A 14,286-nucleotide genomic window follows, 5' to 3' on the forward strand; every position below is an offset into this window, starting at 1 on the left:
CGCTCAATTTTGCCGGCGTCCAGTTTCCGAACCTGTGGCTGTCAGCGGGCTCGAGAACTGATGCCGACAAAATTGAGCGTCAGCTGTCAAACCCGCTGTCAGCCACCGCTCCAGTCCAAAAGGAGGCGCTAGGGACGCGCTAGTGTCCCTAGCGCCTCCTTTTACCTGTTTTTACCGCCGGGCCTAATTTGCATATTGAATCTCGCACACAGGAGAGTGGACTGTGCGCGCACCGGGAAAGCAGGCGTTCGCCCGCTCTCCCGCGGACTTTACTGTATCGGCCCGTATGTGAAGTCAGGGTCCACTATTAATAATTCAACTTCGCACTCTAGGAGCCAATGTCTGCATGTACTCCTCCCAAAGGGCCATGAATAAATGCCAATGACGAAAAGTGCATTTGGAGGCCACATGTTCCATTTGCATCATGTCACATACCTCTATATAGTAATAACGGCAGAGTCCATCCAGTCTGCCCAGCAAGCTTCTTATGGGAATATTTACTAGGGAGGTGCAATCGTTTAGGAGGAATTAGGCAATTTCAACGAAACTGCCTAATTCGTCCTGGTTCGGGAAATCCGAAAACCGAACCAAAATTTCCTGAAATTTCTGGAAAATTTGGTTTTCGGGTTAGCGAGCGCTAACGTTAAAATGGAACATGTGGCCTCCAAATGCACTTTTCGTCATTGGCATTTATTCATGGCCCTTTGGGAGGAGTACATGCAGACATTGGCTCCTAGAGTGCGCACTAACCCGAAATTCGGGTACAACTGCGCCCTTGTCACACAACCTCTCTCGTCAGGCCCTGCAGTGCTCTTATGAAGATCAGGGTCAGATTAAGACATGCTGAGGCCCCTCTGCTATGTTGAGTGTGAGAAAGCCCCATAGTATTACCCCTTCCCCCCCCAAAAAAAAAAAATGTGAAATTTAGCAATTCTTTTGTTTTAAAGGTCCCTCATAATGTGCAGACCTAAACTGCAGTTTAGTTAACTTATTCCTAAATCCAGCACCAAGTAAGATGCATGTTGTAAAAAAACAAAACTTTATTGAAAGTTATTGATACCAAATACTATTTTTTGTTAGAGACAAAGACCTCAGAACTGGCGAAAATAAGGTCTAATTGAACTTACTGGTTACAAAATCTATGGTCAATTAAACCTTACTTTCGCCAGTTCTGAGGTCTTTGTCTCTAACAAAAAATAGTATTTGGTATCAATAACTTTCAATAAAGCTTAATAAAGTTTATTCTTAACAGAGTTCCAGTAAGATAACTTATGTAAGTTGTTACAGTTAGTTTTTGAGTACGCTTGAATTGGACACTAGCTGGTCCCTTTTTTTTCCATTTAGGTAAAAAAACAAAACAAAAAAAAACCCTCCACAATGTGGGGCGGATTTTAAAAAGCATTTACTCGAGCAAAACTGGTTTTTGCTCAAGTAAATACACTTTACTCAAGTAAGTGGGCTTTTCAAAATTGCTACAATATATGCCATTGAATTGTCCATAGGATTTACTCAAGTAAGTGCACTTTACTCGAGTAAATAGCTTTTGAAAATTGCTACGATAGTATGTCACATTTACATGCGTAACTCCTTTGAAAATGACCCCCTATGTATTTACAAACAAAACAAGAAAAGTTACTTATCCTCAAACCTTGGGTAGGAATTTCCTATTATACAAAAATTTCTTGGAGAATGAGGAGGCACCATTAGAGATTTTAGAACAAATAACAATGAGCCTGGCGCTTAATTGTTTTTCTTCAATATTTCTGCCAATGAAGACTATACCCCTTTAAGGACACAAGCAATGAGTCTCTTTTCCTCAGGCTCTCATAGACCAGCAACTCCAGCCCCCGACAAGCCCAAACCTGGATGGGCTAAACAGATTTTTTTTTTTCTTAGGAATTTGTTTGAACAAGTTAAGAAAAACTAATCAAGGATGTGTCATGGTTTGCTTCCCTTGCTCACATTACAGCCGTTAAATGCAAAAAAAAAAAAAAAGAGAGAGAAAATGAATCACTTAAAACAAACCGGTCAGCACTATTCCAGCAGTCAGTAGCTTCTCACGGCTAAAGAAGGCTGGGTTAGCAAAGCCTGATAAAAAAAAAAGTGCACTGCATGGATCACAGCGCCATGCGATCTGAAAGTGCAGTCTGGGCACATTCTGCCTTTTCATGTGGGAAGCAGGTCGCCCGAAGGCAAAACCCAATTAAACATGTGAGTGCAGAACAGACGCACGTGAACGTACACACGGAAGGAGAGCTTTAATAGTCCGACGGCTGGGCATGGGGGGATGCCATGAATGAAACAGAGATTTAGATTTGTATTTGGTTTTTTATGGGGGGTTTACCACCCTAAATGAGGTTGCCATGTTAGTCCGCTTGGATATGCAGAAATATTTTATTCATTTCCCCTTGATTCTCAGCTTTATCAGAAGGCACTCAAAGCATTACAACTAAACAGATATATACATAAACATCTTACATCCCAGCCTGATCCCACTTCCAGTCATCCATCCCCCAGCCACCAAACCCAACCGCAGCAAAATCTCCCCTGGCAGCTGGTCAAGTTGCAGGTAGATAACGTTTCTACTGGACTAACCCTGGGGCCCATGCCATAAAGGAGCGTAGAAAGCATCCTTGCTAACGCGAACCCAAACGGTTTTCGTGACTGCCGTCTGCCGGTCACGAAAACCGACACCGATAAAACCCGGCATCGGTTTTAGTCGCTAAAAAAAAACCAAACGCCGGGTGTATCGGCGTGGGTTTTTCTTAGCGGCGGACGGCATCCCCATAGTTCTTAGCGGTGACGGAAGAGATCTTTCTTTCCTAGTTGCTGCGTTAACGTGATTGCAATGTGAGACAAGAAGATAAGACCACAAAGGCTTGCAAGTGAAACAGAATTTGATAGAAAAGTTGCGGAAATGTGTCTATCGAAAACATGAGAAACAAAAAGGAGGTCAGGAACGCCCGGTCACGAAAACCAAACGCCGTTGAACTCAGCCATCTGTTTTTGTGATGGGTCCGACTGTCAATTTTTTTTTCTTTTATTTCTTTTCTTTTTCATCTTTATTTTGATGCGCACAGCTATTAATGCCTGCTCCTGGCAGGCGTTAATAGATGACATTTAAATGTGCGTCTGAGACGCCCATTTTTCTTTTTGCATTGGGAATGAATGCCTAATAGCCTCATTCACATGCATTTGCATGTGAACAGCGCTATTGCATTCACTCCGCGTTGGACACGCTTTGAAGAGGCGCTAATCTCCTTATTGCATTAGGGGATTGATTAGCGCCTATTCTACCCGCGTCCAACTGCTCGTTAATAGTGCGCTCGGCTCAGCGCACCGTATTGCATCGGCCCCCTTGTGCATTCATGATTGACTGCTTTCTGGGCTTTTGACTAAGATCAAATATAAACTCCGGAAGTCTTAAGCCAAGGACTGCCCCTCCTTGGCCTTTTCGGCTGAGACTGAGAACCTGTTACAGCACCGGAGGCTTAATGCCCTTCCAGCCGACCCCATTTACGACCCAGAAGTATTACCACCATAGCCTGGGAAGGCATTTGAACCTCCGACTGTCCTTTACGTTTGCTCTGACTAGGCTGTAAGATCTCTGAAGAAGGGAAGTGTCTCTTGTTGGTATCTGTACAGCGCTGCATACATTTACCAGCACTACAGAAATGACAAGTAGCAGTAACAGGATTAAAAGTCCCGTTAAGAAAAAAAAGTAATAAAAGAAATTATGCATCCAGTTAGTCCAATAAAAATCTCACCCACATCTGGACTTATTCCTGCCGCCTTGAACTGGTAATTGTTAAAAAGGCAGACTGGGAACACTCAAGCCGTGATCATTTTCTAAAAAAAAAACCCAGAAAAAAACAGGTACTGGGTTGGATCCAGCAGTTGCCTCCTCTACCTTCCACCGATTCCCAATGGGGAAAAGGACAAACAGGTTCCTGGCTGATGACCTGGTGCAAAATCCCCACTGCGCCCCAAGTACACAACAATAAAAATGTAACTCTACAACCAGGGGGAAAGGAGAGCTTGATTCACTGGATTATCTGTTTGCAATACCTTTGTTACTACTGCTCCCTACATATATCTTCACACAGTAATGTCTAACAAACACACGGGCAGATTCAGTAAAATGCGCGGGAGAGCCAGCGCTCCAAGGTGAGCTCCCACTCTCTCCACGCGCGCCCAGGTCACTCTCCTGGGCGTGCGATTCTGTATTTAAATGAGGGCCCACGCTAATAAGGAGGCAGCGGCTGTCAGCGGGTTTGACAGCAGACGCTTAATTTTACTGGCGTTGGTTGTCGACCCCGTTGACAGCCATGGGTTTGGAAAAAACGGACGCCGGCAAAATTGAGCAACCATCTTTCAATCCGCGGGCTGATTTTATTTTTTTTTTTACGATTTTGTATTTTATTTTATTTTGGGGGGCTCCGACTTAATATCGCTATGATATTAAGTCAGAGGGTGTACAGAAAAGCAGTTTTTTCTGCTTTTCTGTACACTTTCCTGGTGCCGGCCGAAATTAACGCCTGCCTTTGGATTATCTGTTTGCAATACCTTTGTTACTACTGCTCCCTACATATATCTTCACACAGTAATGTCTAACAAACACACGGGCAGATTCAGTAAAATGCACGGGAGAGCCAGCGCTCCAAGGTGAGCTCCCACTCTCTCCTGGGCGCGCGATTCTGTATTTAAATGAGGGCCCACGCTAATAAGGAGGCATTAATTTCTGATGCGGCTTGGCTGCACATTTTACTTTCTGTATAGCACGGGAATAACTAATAGGCTCATCAACATGAATTTGCATGTTGCGGGCGCTATTCATTTTTGGAGGGTTGGACATGCGTTTTCCTCACGCTATTACCCCGTCGAAAACGTGCGTCCAGGCGAGGGGGCCTGAGCGCACCGAATGAATCGGCCTGTATCTGAATACAAAAATATACGAGCCAGAAAGGGTCATAGTAACAACAAAAAAAAACAAAACAGGGAACAAACTGCAATTTTTCCTTGGCAAGAATTTTGACAATTGTTTTGTTAGAGGGTTCACTTTATTATTATTATTATTATTATTATTATTATTATTATTATTAAAATAATGCATCAGCACACCAATGTGATCCTGCACTAAGCTAATGAATGTGGCAAGTCAGCTACAATTTTGCAATTTATGAGTTTTGCATTCCGTGGCCTTAAAACAAGAGCCAGTGGGCTGAGCCGCTGGCCCAGCAGCAGTGGTAGTGTGGCTGCATGGATCCAGGATGGAGCTCTGAATCCAAGCCCTGCTCCTTGAGCTGGTAGGGGCAAGGAGCAGCTCCTGGAAAGGAGTCCCAGTCACTGCTTAAAAGCAACATGACTGCATTTCTACAAAGAGTAACAAGTGCTTAGATGCATGTAAGATACCTGTGCTGGGATTACTCTTGACACGTAATGAAGTTACAATGGCAATGTTGCAGAATGCTATAAACATGATTTTCTACTACCAGACAGTGGAATGACTGGACCACTTATATCTGTGATATGCAAACTTATGGCAGGTGATACATGCCGAGGTGGAAATATCCTCCTACCATTTGGTACCTGGGACTCCGCATCGACCACACAAGAGAAGAGAAGTTGGAGGGAGGGGTGGACAGGCTGGAGAGAGGGAAGTGGAGATTGGGGAGAGTGGAGGAGATAGGCTGAAGGAAAAGACAGTAAAAACAGAAAAAAAAAATAGACCAATACAAATCCTTAGGAATGAAAAAAATGTTTACCCGGCTCCTAAAAATTGTAGGTGATGCTTAATTATTTTTCTACCCCATCTATGTAGCCATTCATGTACACACACACATACAAAGACTGGCAAATTATGCTGGAATAAAATCCAAGGGGATTCAAATATAACCAATAGTGAAAACGCGGCAGGTCACCAATCAATTAACATGCATCCCGGCCATCTGCAGCTTGCCAACAGTTTTCAGATTCAGCGGGCTCTGATCTTTGCTCTTAGTGTCTGACCTGAACCTTCACAGACACACTTGCATCTGAGCATCCTAAATCTAAGAATATTCCTCTGCCTCCAAAGTAATCCAATTAAATTTGGATTTAAAAACCCAGAAACAAATAAATGAGACCCAAAGTGACTGAAAATTATACCAGAAAACCCTGAAGTTCTTGTTCCATCACCCTGTCACATTAGCTTATTTGTCTATGTCAGTAAGGCCTACAAACAGAATACTGCTGTAAATTTGAGCTTGCTGTAACATGCTTTGAGCAGGAAATAAATGATGCAAAAATTCTTAGATCTAAACTCCTAGAATCAAATAATCTTTTCCCACAATATCTTGGGTTTGCTAAGCCAGCAGAAGAGCAAGAAAGAAACCAAAGGTAGGCAAGATTAATCAAAAGGGCCAGGACTTAGGGAGGCCCAATTTTCAAAGGCATTAGGTGCCTAGCTTTGAGAGTTAGGCTACTAAATTTTGGAATTAGGCTCATAAATTGGTCTTTTTGAAAACTTACTAAGGCTAAGTGCCTAAATTTAGGAGCCTTGTGGGTGGCTCGGAGTGGAGTTAGCATAGGGAAAAAACTAGACACTTAGCACTGATTTTCAACACTAGGCACCTAATCTAGGCCTCTTAAATCTAGGCGAACGAATACTATGCCTAAATTTTAACCCTTAAGTTTTTGACTCCCACATTTAGGTGAATTTTTGGCCAAAAAACCTAGGCTCCCAAATCTGACTGAAAATATACACCTAATTTAGGTGCTCACCTTTTTTGGAACATCAGTCTCAGGGATTTCTTCACTTTTGCATCTACGAGGTAGTGCATGTGCATATATTAACACGTGTGTGTGTATGTGTGTGGCCTGGTGGGGGGGGGGGGGGCTCAATGTATGCACAACTCTTCCTTAAACATCCTTATCAGTGGCTATTTCCACGTGGCAAAATATAGAACTAAAAGGAGCTGAATGTTTACATTTAGAAAAACAAATACTGAGCCTGCACATGTGATAATACTAGAGCAATAAATGTACCGAAAGGGTTCTAATTTCTCATCTGCAGCTGAAAACACTATCAAATCTTAGGTACCTCCCCTGAGATCTGCTCACCTTGCTGAGATGCATGAGCAGGCGTTCTCTATAGCTGGCCTCCTCCTCTGGAATACACTGCCTGAGCAACTACAGGCCAGGATTCATTCTCAAGCATTTAAAACATTCTTCTGTACGCATGCCTTTGCATTAAGTGTTTAATTCCTAAACATTTTGTCTGTGCTGCTGGTTATTTGCACACGTGCGTGGCAGAGCCATGGTTTTCTTTTCCAGTTTTTGCTTTTCTGTATTTGTTTCTGCATGCGACAATTTTATGTACGTCCATTCTGTACCCCCGCTACGAACATCTAATAGATCTTTTAAGTAAATAAATATGCTGGATCGTGCAGGGTTGGATTGAAAAAGTCAACTCACACCTGGGACATTTCTTCCCCTGTGTTCCTGCCTCCGCTTCTTTATTCCTTAGTCTGTCCATGCAGGTAAACAGGCACATTTTACTGCATCTCAGCATTTGGGAGATTAGCAAAATTATTAAGACCTCTAAGAAGATCCTTCAGGTGGTATTTTGAGGACAGTTAACTATGGATTCTTTTTTTTTGTATTAGTTTAACCTAGAAACTGTCCGAACTTTAAAAAATGTGTTTCCTGACAAATGACATCTTCTCAACAAGTAAACAGTAGCACATCCAGACATACTGTAACTAAAAACTGCAGTTCCATCACCAGGTTCGTATTCACAAGCATTAGATGGATAACAGAAGTTATCCTGCTAAATGAAGATTTGGGAATTTACTGGCTATGTTTTAGCCACCTATCTTGTTATCCAGATAACTTAGGAGCATTCAGGGAGGCATTTCGGGTGGAGTTACTTTAGCCGACTAAGGGCTAGATTCATCATTCCTTGCGGAATGATGAATCCCGTGAAAAAGAGGGCGGGGGTGAAGGGGGGCGGGCCTGCGAAAGGCCGCAGCCGTTTGCACCGCGGTGGTGCGATTTCGCCGGCCGCAATGCAACCGGCTGCAGCCTTTCGCACAAATTGTGCCACCGTAAAAGGTGCTGCTATTCACCGCGCTACTGCCGGCGATAATGTTCCTCACATTATCGCCGGCAGCGGTGCCGTGGCCGACTCCTCCCCCTCCTCTCCCCGACTCCTCCCCTCCCGGTCCTTTACTTCCTATCGTGTGCGATAAGGCCCTAACGCATGCGATAAATGTTTAGAAAACAACCCCTTAAGTTATCCAACTAACATCAATATTAGACTTAGCCTGACAATTTACCAGCTAAATCTGATCAGACCAAAGAGCTGCCCTAAATTTAGCCGGATAAAATTAGCCAGCTAACTCTTAAGATAGCCAGCTATATTCACTAGTGTGGCTGCACTACTGAATATATCTCCAAAATCAGCCAGGTAAGTTTAGCCAGATAACTTTGCTATCCAGACAGTGACTGAATACGGACCTCAAGATACAGAGAGATTGAGTGGGGGCTGGTGTTTGAGTCATGAGCATTAGAGTACAAAAGGTGGGGTGAGGAGGAATCTGGGTATTTTCTGACACATTCTACCACCATGAGCAAGACATTTCAAAAATCCATTTTTTAAACCCTGGTAAGGAATCATAATCCAAAAGGTGGAACGCGTTAAAAAAACAGTCTGGCATAGACTGGTCATGATCCTCATATTAGCTGCCCATTTTCTACTGGGAAATCAACAACTTGCTAATTTCCTCCTAAGTCAGGGTGTAGACATTTGAAAGATAGCACTAGGAAAGGATTCAGCCCTTTAGTAAAGTGCACTGCTCCCCTCTGTCCCAGAGGCCAGGAAGCAGTCACAGCTTGCCTCACTAACATTCAATTTTGCAGAAAATCAATGCAATCGTTTTAAGTAATGCAAACAGCTGTATACATAAACCAGCTTCAGATATGTATGGACATTGTCAAAAGTAAATAAGGTTGAGACAAAAGAAATTAAATGAGAAAATATTATTTAAAAAAAATCAACTTAGTAAAAAAAGGTAGATGTTAAAGTCGAATATGTATTTTCTTATGTTTAAAAAAAAGAAAGAAAAGCATGGGCTTATTTTCGATTTCGGATTCGCCAAACATAATCTAGTAATATTTGTAGCCAAGACAACCCTGGCCATGTTTGTTATCACAACAAACAATGGGGCATATTTTAGAAAGCGGGATTACAGGTTTTTATCTCTGTAGGCCCTTCCACAACCTTGCTCAAGCAGCCGACAGAGGGAAAGAACTGCACCGTTCCGCCCGTAGCACAAAAATGGAAGACCGCCGGAGTATTTGGCCCTGCAACAATCACCTGCAAAACGCAGGTCTGATCGGTTTTGCATGTAGAAGTGGGAGGGAACTGCAACTTAACTCCGATTCTGCGATGTTTGCCATGTGTTATGTTCGTATTTTATGGAGTTTTGTAACTCACCCAGAATTTAAAATGGAGGGCGCGCAGTAAATATTTTGTAAACCTTAAAACCTGCACTAGTTTGCAATGAAAAGGAGATATTGGCGCAGTTCCATATTGTTCGGCCGCCGGCACATGCACTCAAAACACTCGGACTCACCCTGCTGCTCTCCTACTTCCGGGGGAGAAACTCCCCATCCCCGATCTCCTGCCTGTGAACCCCAGACTCTTAAATCCGGCCATGGCCCCGGAGACTGTGGAATGTACGAGCACAGAGGTGCTCTGCCGCCGCCGCCTTCCCACTCCTCCTGATCTCACTGTGCCGTTCCCTGCTCCAAAGTATCAAAGTTCTAACTTTCCCAGGAAGACAGATCCCCCTTTGTGTCAATATTTGCCAGAGTTTTATTACAGTCTAGTAAAAAAAAAAAAAAGTACAACCCTGCCCTCATTAAAAAAAAAAAAAAAAGGCAGATCAAGAGAAAATCTGAGAGGAAAAGTCCAGTCTAAGTGAAAAAAGCCAGCAGGAAAAGTTAAAGAACGTCTGAATTTTCTCCCAGTAAGCAAACAGGGAATTGAAGGTGTTATTTCTGTGCAACGTTATCTGCTTTTCTTTAAAGCCAAATAACTGGCATTAGAGATCTATGTGCAAAGAAAGAGGTGGAAGGATTATCCTATTCTCCCAAGGCACTGGGAGAGGAGCCCATTCAGTCAATACAATTTGCTGATTTGGCTCAACCTGTCCCTCTAATATTTTTTGCGGGGACATTCTGGCGCTTCGCATGGTGGAACAGTAATTCCCTCTCAGCAATTTTTTTTTTTTCGGAAAGCTTATTCATTCAAATACGCAGTAAACGAAGCGGCAGTCCCTATAGGTGAAACTGTTCAATATTAGTCCTGTAAGTGAATCTAGTACATCTAGTCCTTGGTCTTCTCTTTGTTATTCCGTTTGCTAACCTTAAACGCTGAGGTTTTTGTTTTGTTTGTTTTTTAAACACACCCCTCAGCCCAAGTCTGGTTTACATGAAAGGCAGGAGCCTCCTGTCTTAAATAAAAAGCCCAGGAAAATAGGTTTCTGCCATTTTCTACTTATGTTAAGCATGTTTTAGGTGTGAAAGTAGAAGCAGGATGAGGAGACACTATGCCTGTGAGTGTGACTGTGTGGGTGGTTGTGTGTATGAGAGAACATAATCGGGCGTGACTATGTGTGAGTATGGCTGTGTGCCTGTGTGACTCTCGGTGTGTGAAAGAGAGACTGTGACCGAGTGTGACTCTGGTCATGCGTGGGAGTAACTGTGATTACGCGCGTGTGTGTGTGTAAAGGCGAAGTGTGTGAGAGTGGGAGGCTGTGACAAGTGTGACTGTGCGCGCGAATATGTGAGAGGCTGTGCCACTGTGTGACCGTGCGCGTGTATAGCTGAGTGAGTGTGCGTCCGTGTGTAGGAGAAAGTGGTCATGTAGTATGACTGCGTGTGCGCGTGCGCGAGAGAGCCTGACTGTACGTGTGTGTGTGTGTGGGTGTGTGTGTGTGTGTGGGTGTTGCTTGCCCAGCCCCGGTGCTTACCCGTAGCCGTCGCCGGTTTGCTCGCTGCCGCTGAACATGTAGGTCCTTTGCATGGTCCCTCCGCCTGCCATCATCTTGGGGTGGCTGTTCATCTCAAACCTGCCGGTTAAATCCTGGCCGGAGTCGGCCCGGGTTAATTTGCCCAGCGTGTTGATCCGGGTGTGGGATCCTCCGTTTATACTCATCTCTGCCTCGGGGGGGGGGGGCCTCAAACAGGCGCGGAGAGAAAAGCCAGGTCACAGGAAAGCCGGCAGGGGGTGGAAAGGGACTGCAAGGCTGCCACGACTATCAGCCCCTCGGGAGGGTGGGGGAATGATCGACAGAGCAGAAACCTCCACAAAGCGAAAAGCTTCGTGTACTGAAAGATTAAAAAACAAAAAAAAAAAAAAAACCACACGTGTAGAACTGAGACTGGAAAACGAGTGAAAAAGAGACAGAAGTGATGGCTGCACGGAGCCCGGGCTCTGGAGCTGGACTTTTCTTTCCTCTTTCTCTATCTCTCTCTCCGTGGAAGCTGCAGTCAGCCCGGGAGGCTGCAGGTCCTTCCCCCACCCTCACCAGCAAAGGGAAAGCCGAAACCACACCTTTGTTTCTTTTTTTAAATAACAACTTCAGGGTGGAGACAGCGCTGCTGCTCCCTGTCTCCCCCCCCCCGAGAGGAGGCACCTGAGCGCGGCTGAACCCTGGCAGGGGGAGGTGGGAGAGAGAGAGCCTGTGCCAGCCCTCCTGCCACTCAGAGCCAGAGAGGGAGGGAGACTCCCAAGGGCGCAGCTCACCTGAGATCCTTGCAGCTCACACGGCTGCTAAGAACATATCTGCTGCCCAAATCAAATAAACGCACGGTGTTGCTGTGCTTTTAGGGACTCTAGAAGGAGAAAAGAGTAGGATGTGAATAAAGCACTGTCCGTGAACCTCCCCGAAAATCTCATTCAAACTCGAAACCATCAGAGCATCATCAAACGTGCGGCGCTTCAAAGCGATCACCAGTGGAGAGCAGTCACCCTCACTGCTAGGCCCACACTGACAGACCGAGCCGGGAGGAACGCCCTTCATTCTGCACAAGTTAGCTGCTGCTGCTGCTGCAGAAATTAGGCATCCCAGTTATCACGGGTTTCTCCAAAATGTGTCGATCGGGATAGTGGAACAGATACAGAGGGCGGTGGTGAAAGCAGTAAATAAAAAGCTTTGCGGAGGGAGGCGGCTGGGGACCCACGAGTAGAAAGTGGAAACCTACATGCAGCTGGAACAGTACAGGGCCCAAAATGGCGTTCAATGTGTACAAAACCTAGTAGTTATTTATTTTAACAATTTTTATTACTCACTTCCTCAAGCTACAATGGCTCAAAGCTAGGGACAAAACAACAGTCAATCAGCAGTACAAAGCAGCACATAGGTACACAACCAGTAATTTCAATAATTTATATAGTAATAAATCATAGATACAAATATATCCATACCACACTACATATTTATACATAGCTTACCTACCAGACACACTCCCAGCCCCATAAGAAACTCATTGCACCTGTCCACCCATCAGGGGGCGGCTCAAGGCAATCTGCTGCCTGAGGCGAAGAATGAAATGGTGCCCCCCCCCCCCCCCCAGCCCACTGCTCTAACCACTCAGTTTTGGGGTTTTTTGTTCTCAGTCTTCGGCGTTTGCACTAGGGGGTGCCAGAGAAATGTTTAATGGGCAGAGTGGCTTTTGGCTGCCCCACCCCCTAGGTCTAGAAATAGGACTCCTCCATTCCCAACTGCCTGCCTCCCACCCTTCTCCAGGATCTGCCCCTGGGGGTGTGAGAGGTTGGTGAATGGTGGGAGTCTGTGTGTGTGTGTGTGTGTGTGTGTGTGTGAGAGACACACTCTCTCTTAGGGCTGATACAAGGGTATTAGATGCCCTAGACAAACCTTACAGCCTTTCATTCCCCCCTTCCCTTCCCACATAATTAAAACTTATGCATTCTTTTCCATTTTAAAATTTATTAACTTCCACAACCTAAAAAGGCTGATTGCATATGGAAAATAGACATTCAAAGTACAATCTTTAGAAGTAAAAATATCACTTCCAACAACATATATGTTATATAGGCATACACTGCAAAAAAACACACTTTCAATAATAGTTTAATAGACTTAATGAAATACCTTTCTCATAGTAATGAAGGTGGTTTACTGGAACCCATATGGTATTAGGCCTATGGTAAAGTGCATTGGGTGTGGACTTGGCCTATAGAAAGCCTGGAATAAACTGAACTACAATTCCAATATAGTAAGCCTTCCATATTGTAATTGCCAGCCCTCAACCTATGAAAAAGCCATACTGCAAATATTATTTATTTATTTATTTAAAAACTTTTCTATACCATCGTTAAGTTAAATAACCATCACAACAGTTTACAGAAGAGCACGATAAAGAGAAATATGGGTGGTATAGATTATAAATTAATCATGTGCCATCATAGTATGGTAACAATTTAAAATAATAAACTAAGGGGCCGATTTTAATTCCTACGCGCGCGGGGTACATTTGTGCGCGCTACCCAGCGCGCACAAATGTACACCCAATTTTATAACATGCGCGCGCTGCCGCGCGCATGTTATAAAATCCAGGGTCAGCGCGCGCAAGACTGCGCAAAATCGGCAGCCTGCACGCGCCGAGCCGCGCAGCCTGCCTCTGCTCCCTCCGAGGCCGCTCTGAAATCGGAGCGGCCTCGGAGGGAACTTTCCTTCCGCGTCCCCCCACCTTCCCCTCCCTTCCCCTATCTATCCCACCCCCCAGCCCTACCTAAACCCCCCTACCTTTGTTGGGCAAGTTACGCCTGCCTGAAGCAGGCGTAATTTGCGCGCGCCTCCTCGGCATCCCCCGGCACAGGCCGCAGTGCCGGGGGACTCGGGACCGCCCTCCCGGCCCACCCCCGAACCGTCACCATGGCCCTGGACCCGCCCCCTCCCGCCCCTTTTACGAAGCCCCGGGACTTACTCGCATCTGGGGGCTTTGCGCGCGCCAGCGGCCTATGCAAAATAGGCGTGCCGACGCAGGGCTTTTAAAATCTAGCCCTAAGTGTGTAAGTTAATCCTGATTGTTAGGAACAAATTAGGTGGTTTGATTTTAACATTAATATGCTTTTGTAGGTTACTAGTAACAATTTCTAGCTTGGTGCATCCTTATCTATCAACTATTTTTCTCCTTCTCTTTATCTTTATAGAATGCTTGTTTGAAAAGCCAGGTTTTCAGATTAGTTTTGAATAATTTCAAATTTCTCTGCAG

The 14,286-nt window shown here is 44.8% G+C and overlaps 1 protein-coding gene across 4 annotated transcripts in view; it reads right to left on the reverse strand.

Annotated features, from left to right (window-relative positions):
* Positions 1-11,592, reverse strand: part of DSP (desmoplakin) — a 169,984-nt gene extending 158,392 nt beyond the window's left edge. For 2 of the 4 annotated variants that reach the window (XM_029590612.1, XM_029590610.1), the window contains exon 1: positions 11,019-11,592. In XM_029590612.1, the coding sequence (XP_029446472.1) occupies positions 11,019-11,203 (185 nt within the window). In that variant the 5' untranslated portion in view covers positions 11,204-11,592. Of the gene's footprint in view, positions 1-9,617; positions 9,783-11,018 lie in introns of those variants that run through there. The other 2 variants (XM_029590613.1, XM_029590611.1) reach the window with 2 other exon arrangements.
* Positions 11,593-14,286: the final 2,694 nt, after the last annotated feature.

This window comes from Rhinatrema bivittatum, chromosome 2 (genome assembly GCF_901001135.1).
Source record: "Rhinatrema bivittatum chromosome 2, aRhiBiv1.1, whole genome shotgun sequence".
Lineage (NCBI taxonomy): Eukaryota > Metazoa > Chordata > Amphibia > Gymnophiona > Rhinatrematidae > Rhinatrema > Rhinatrema bivittatum.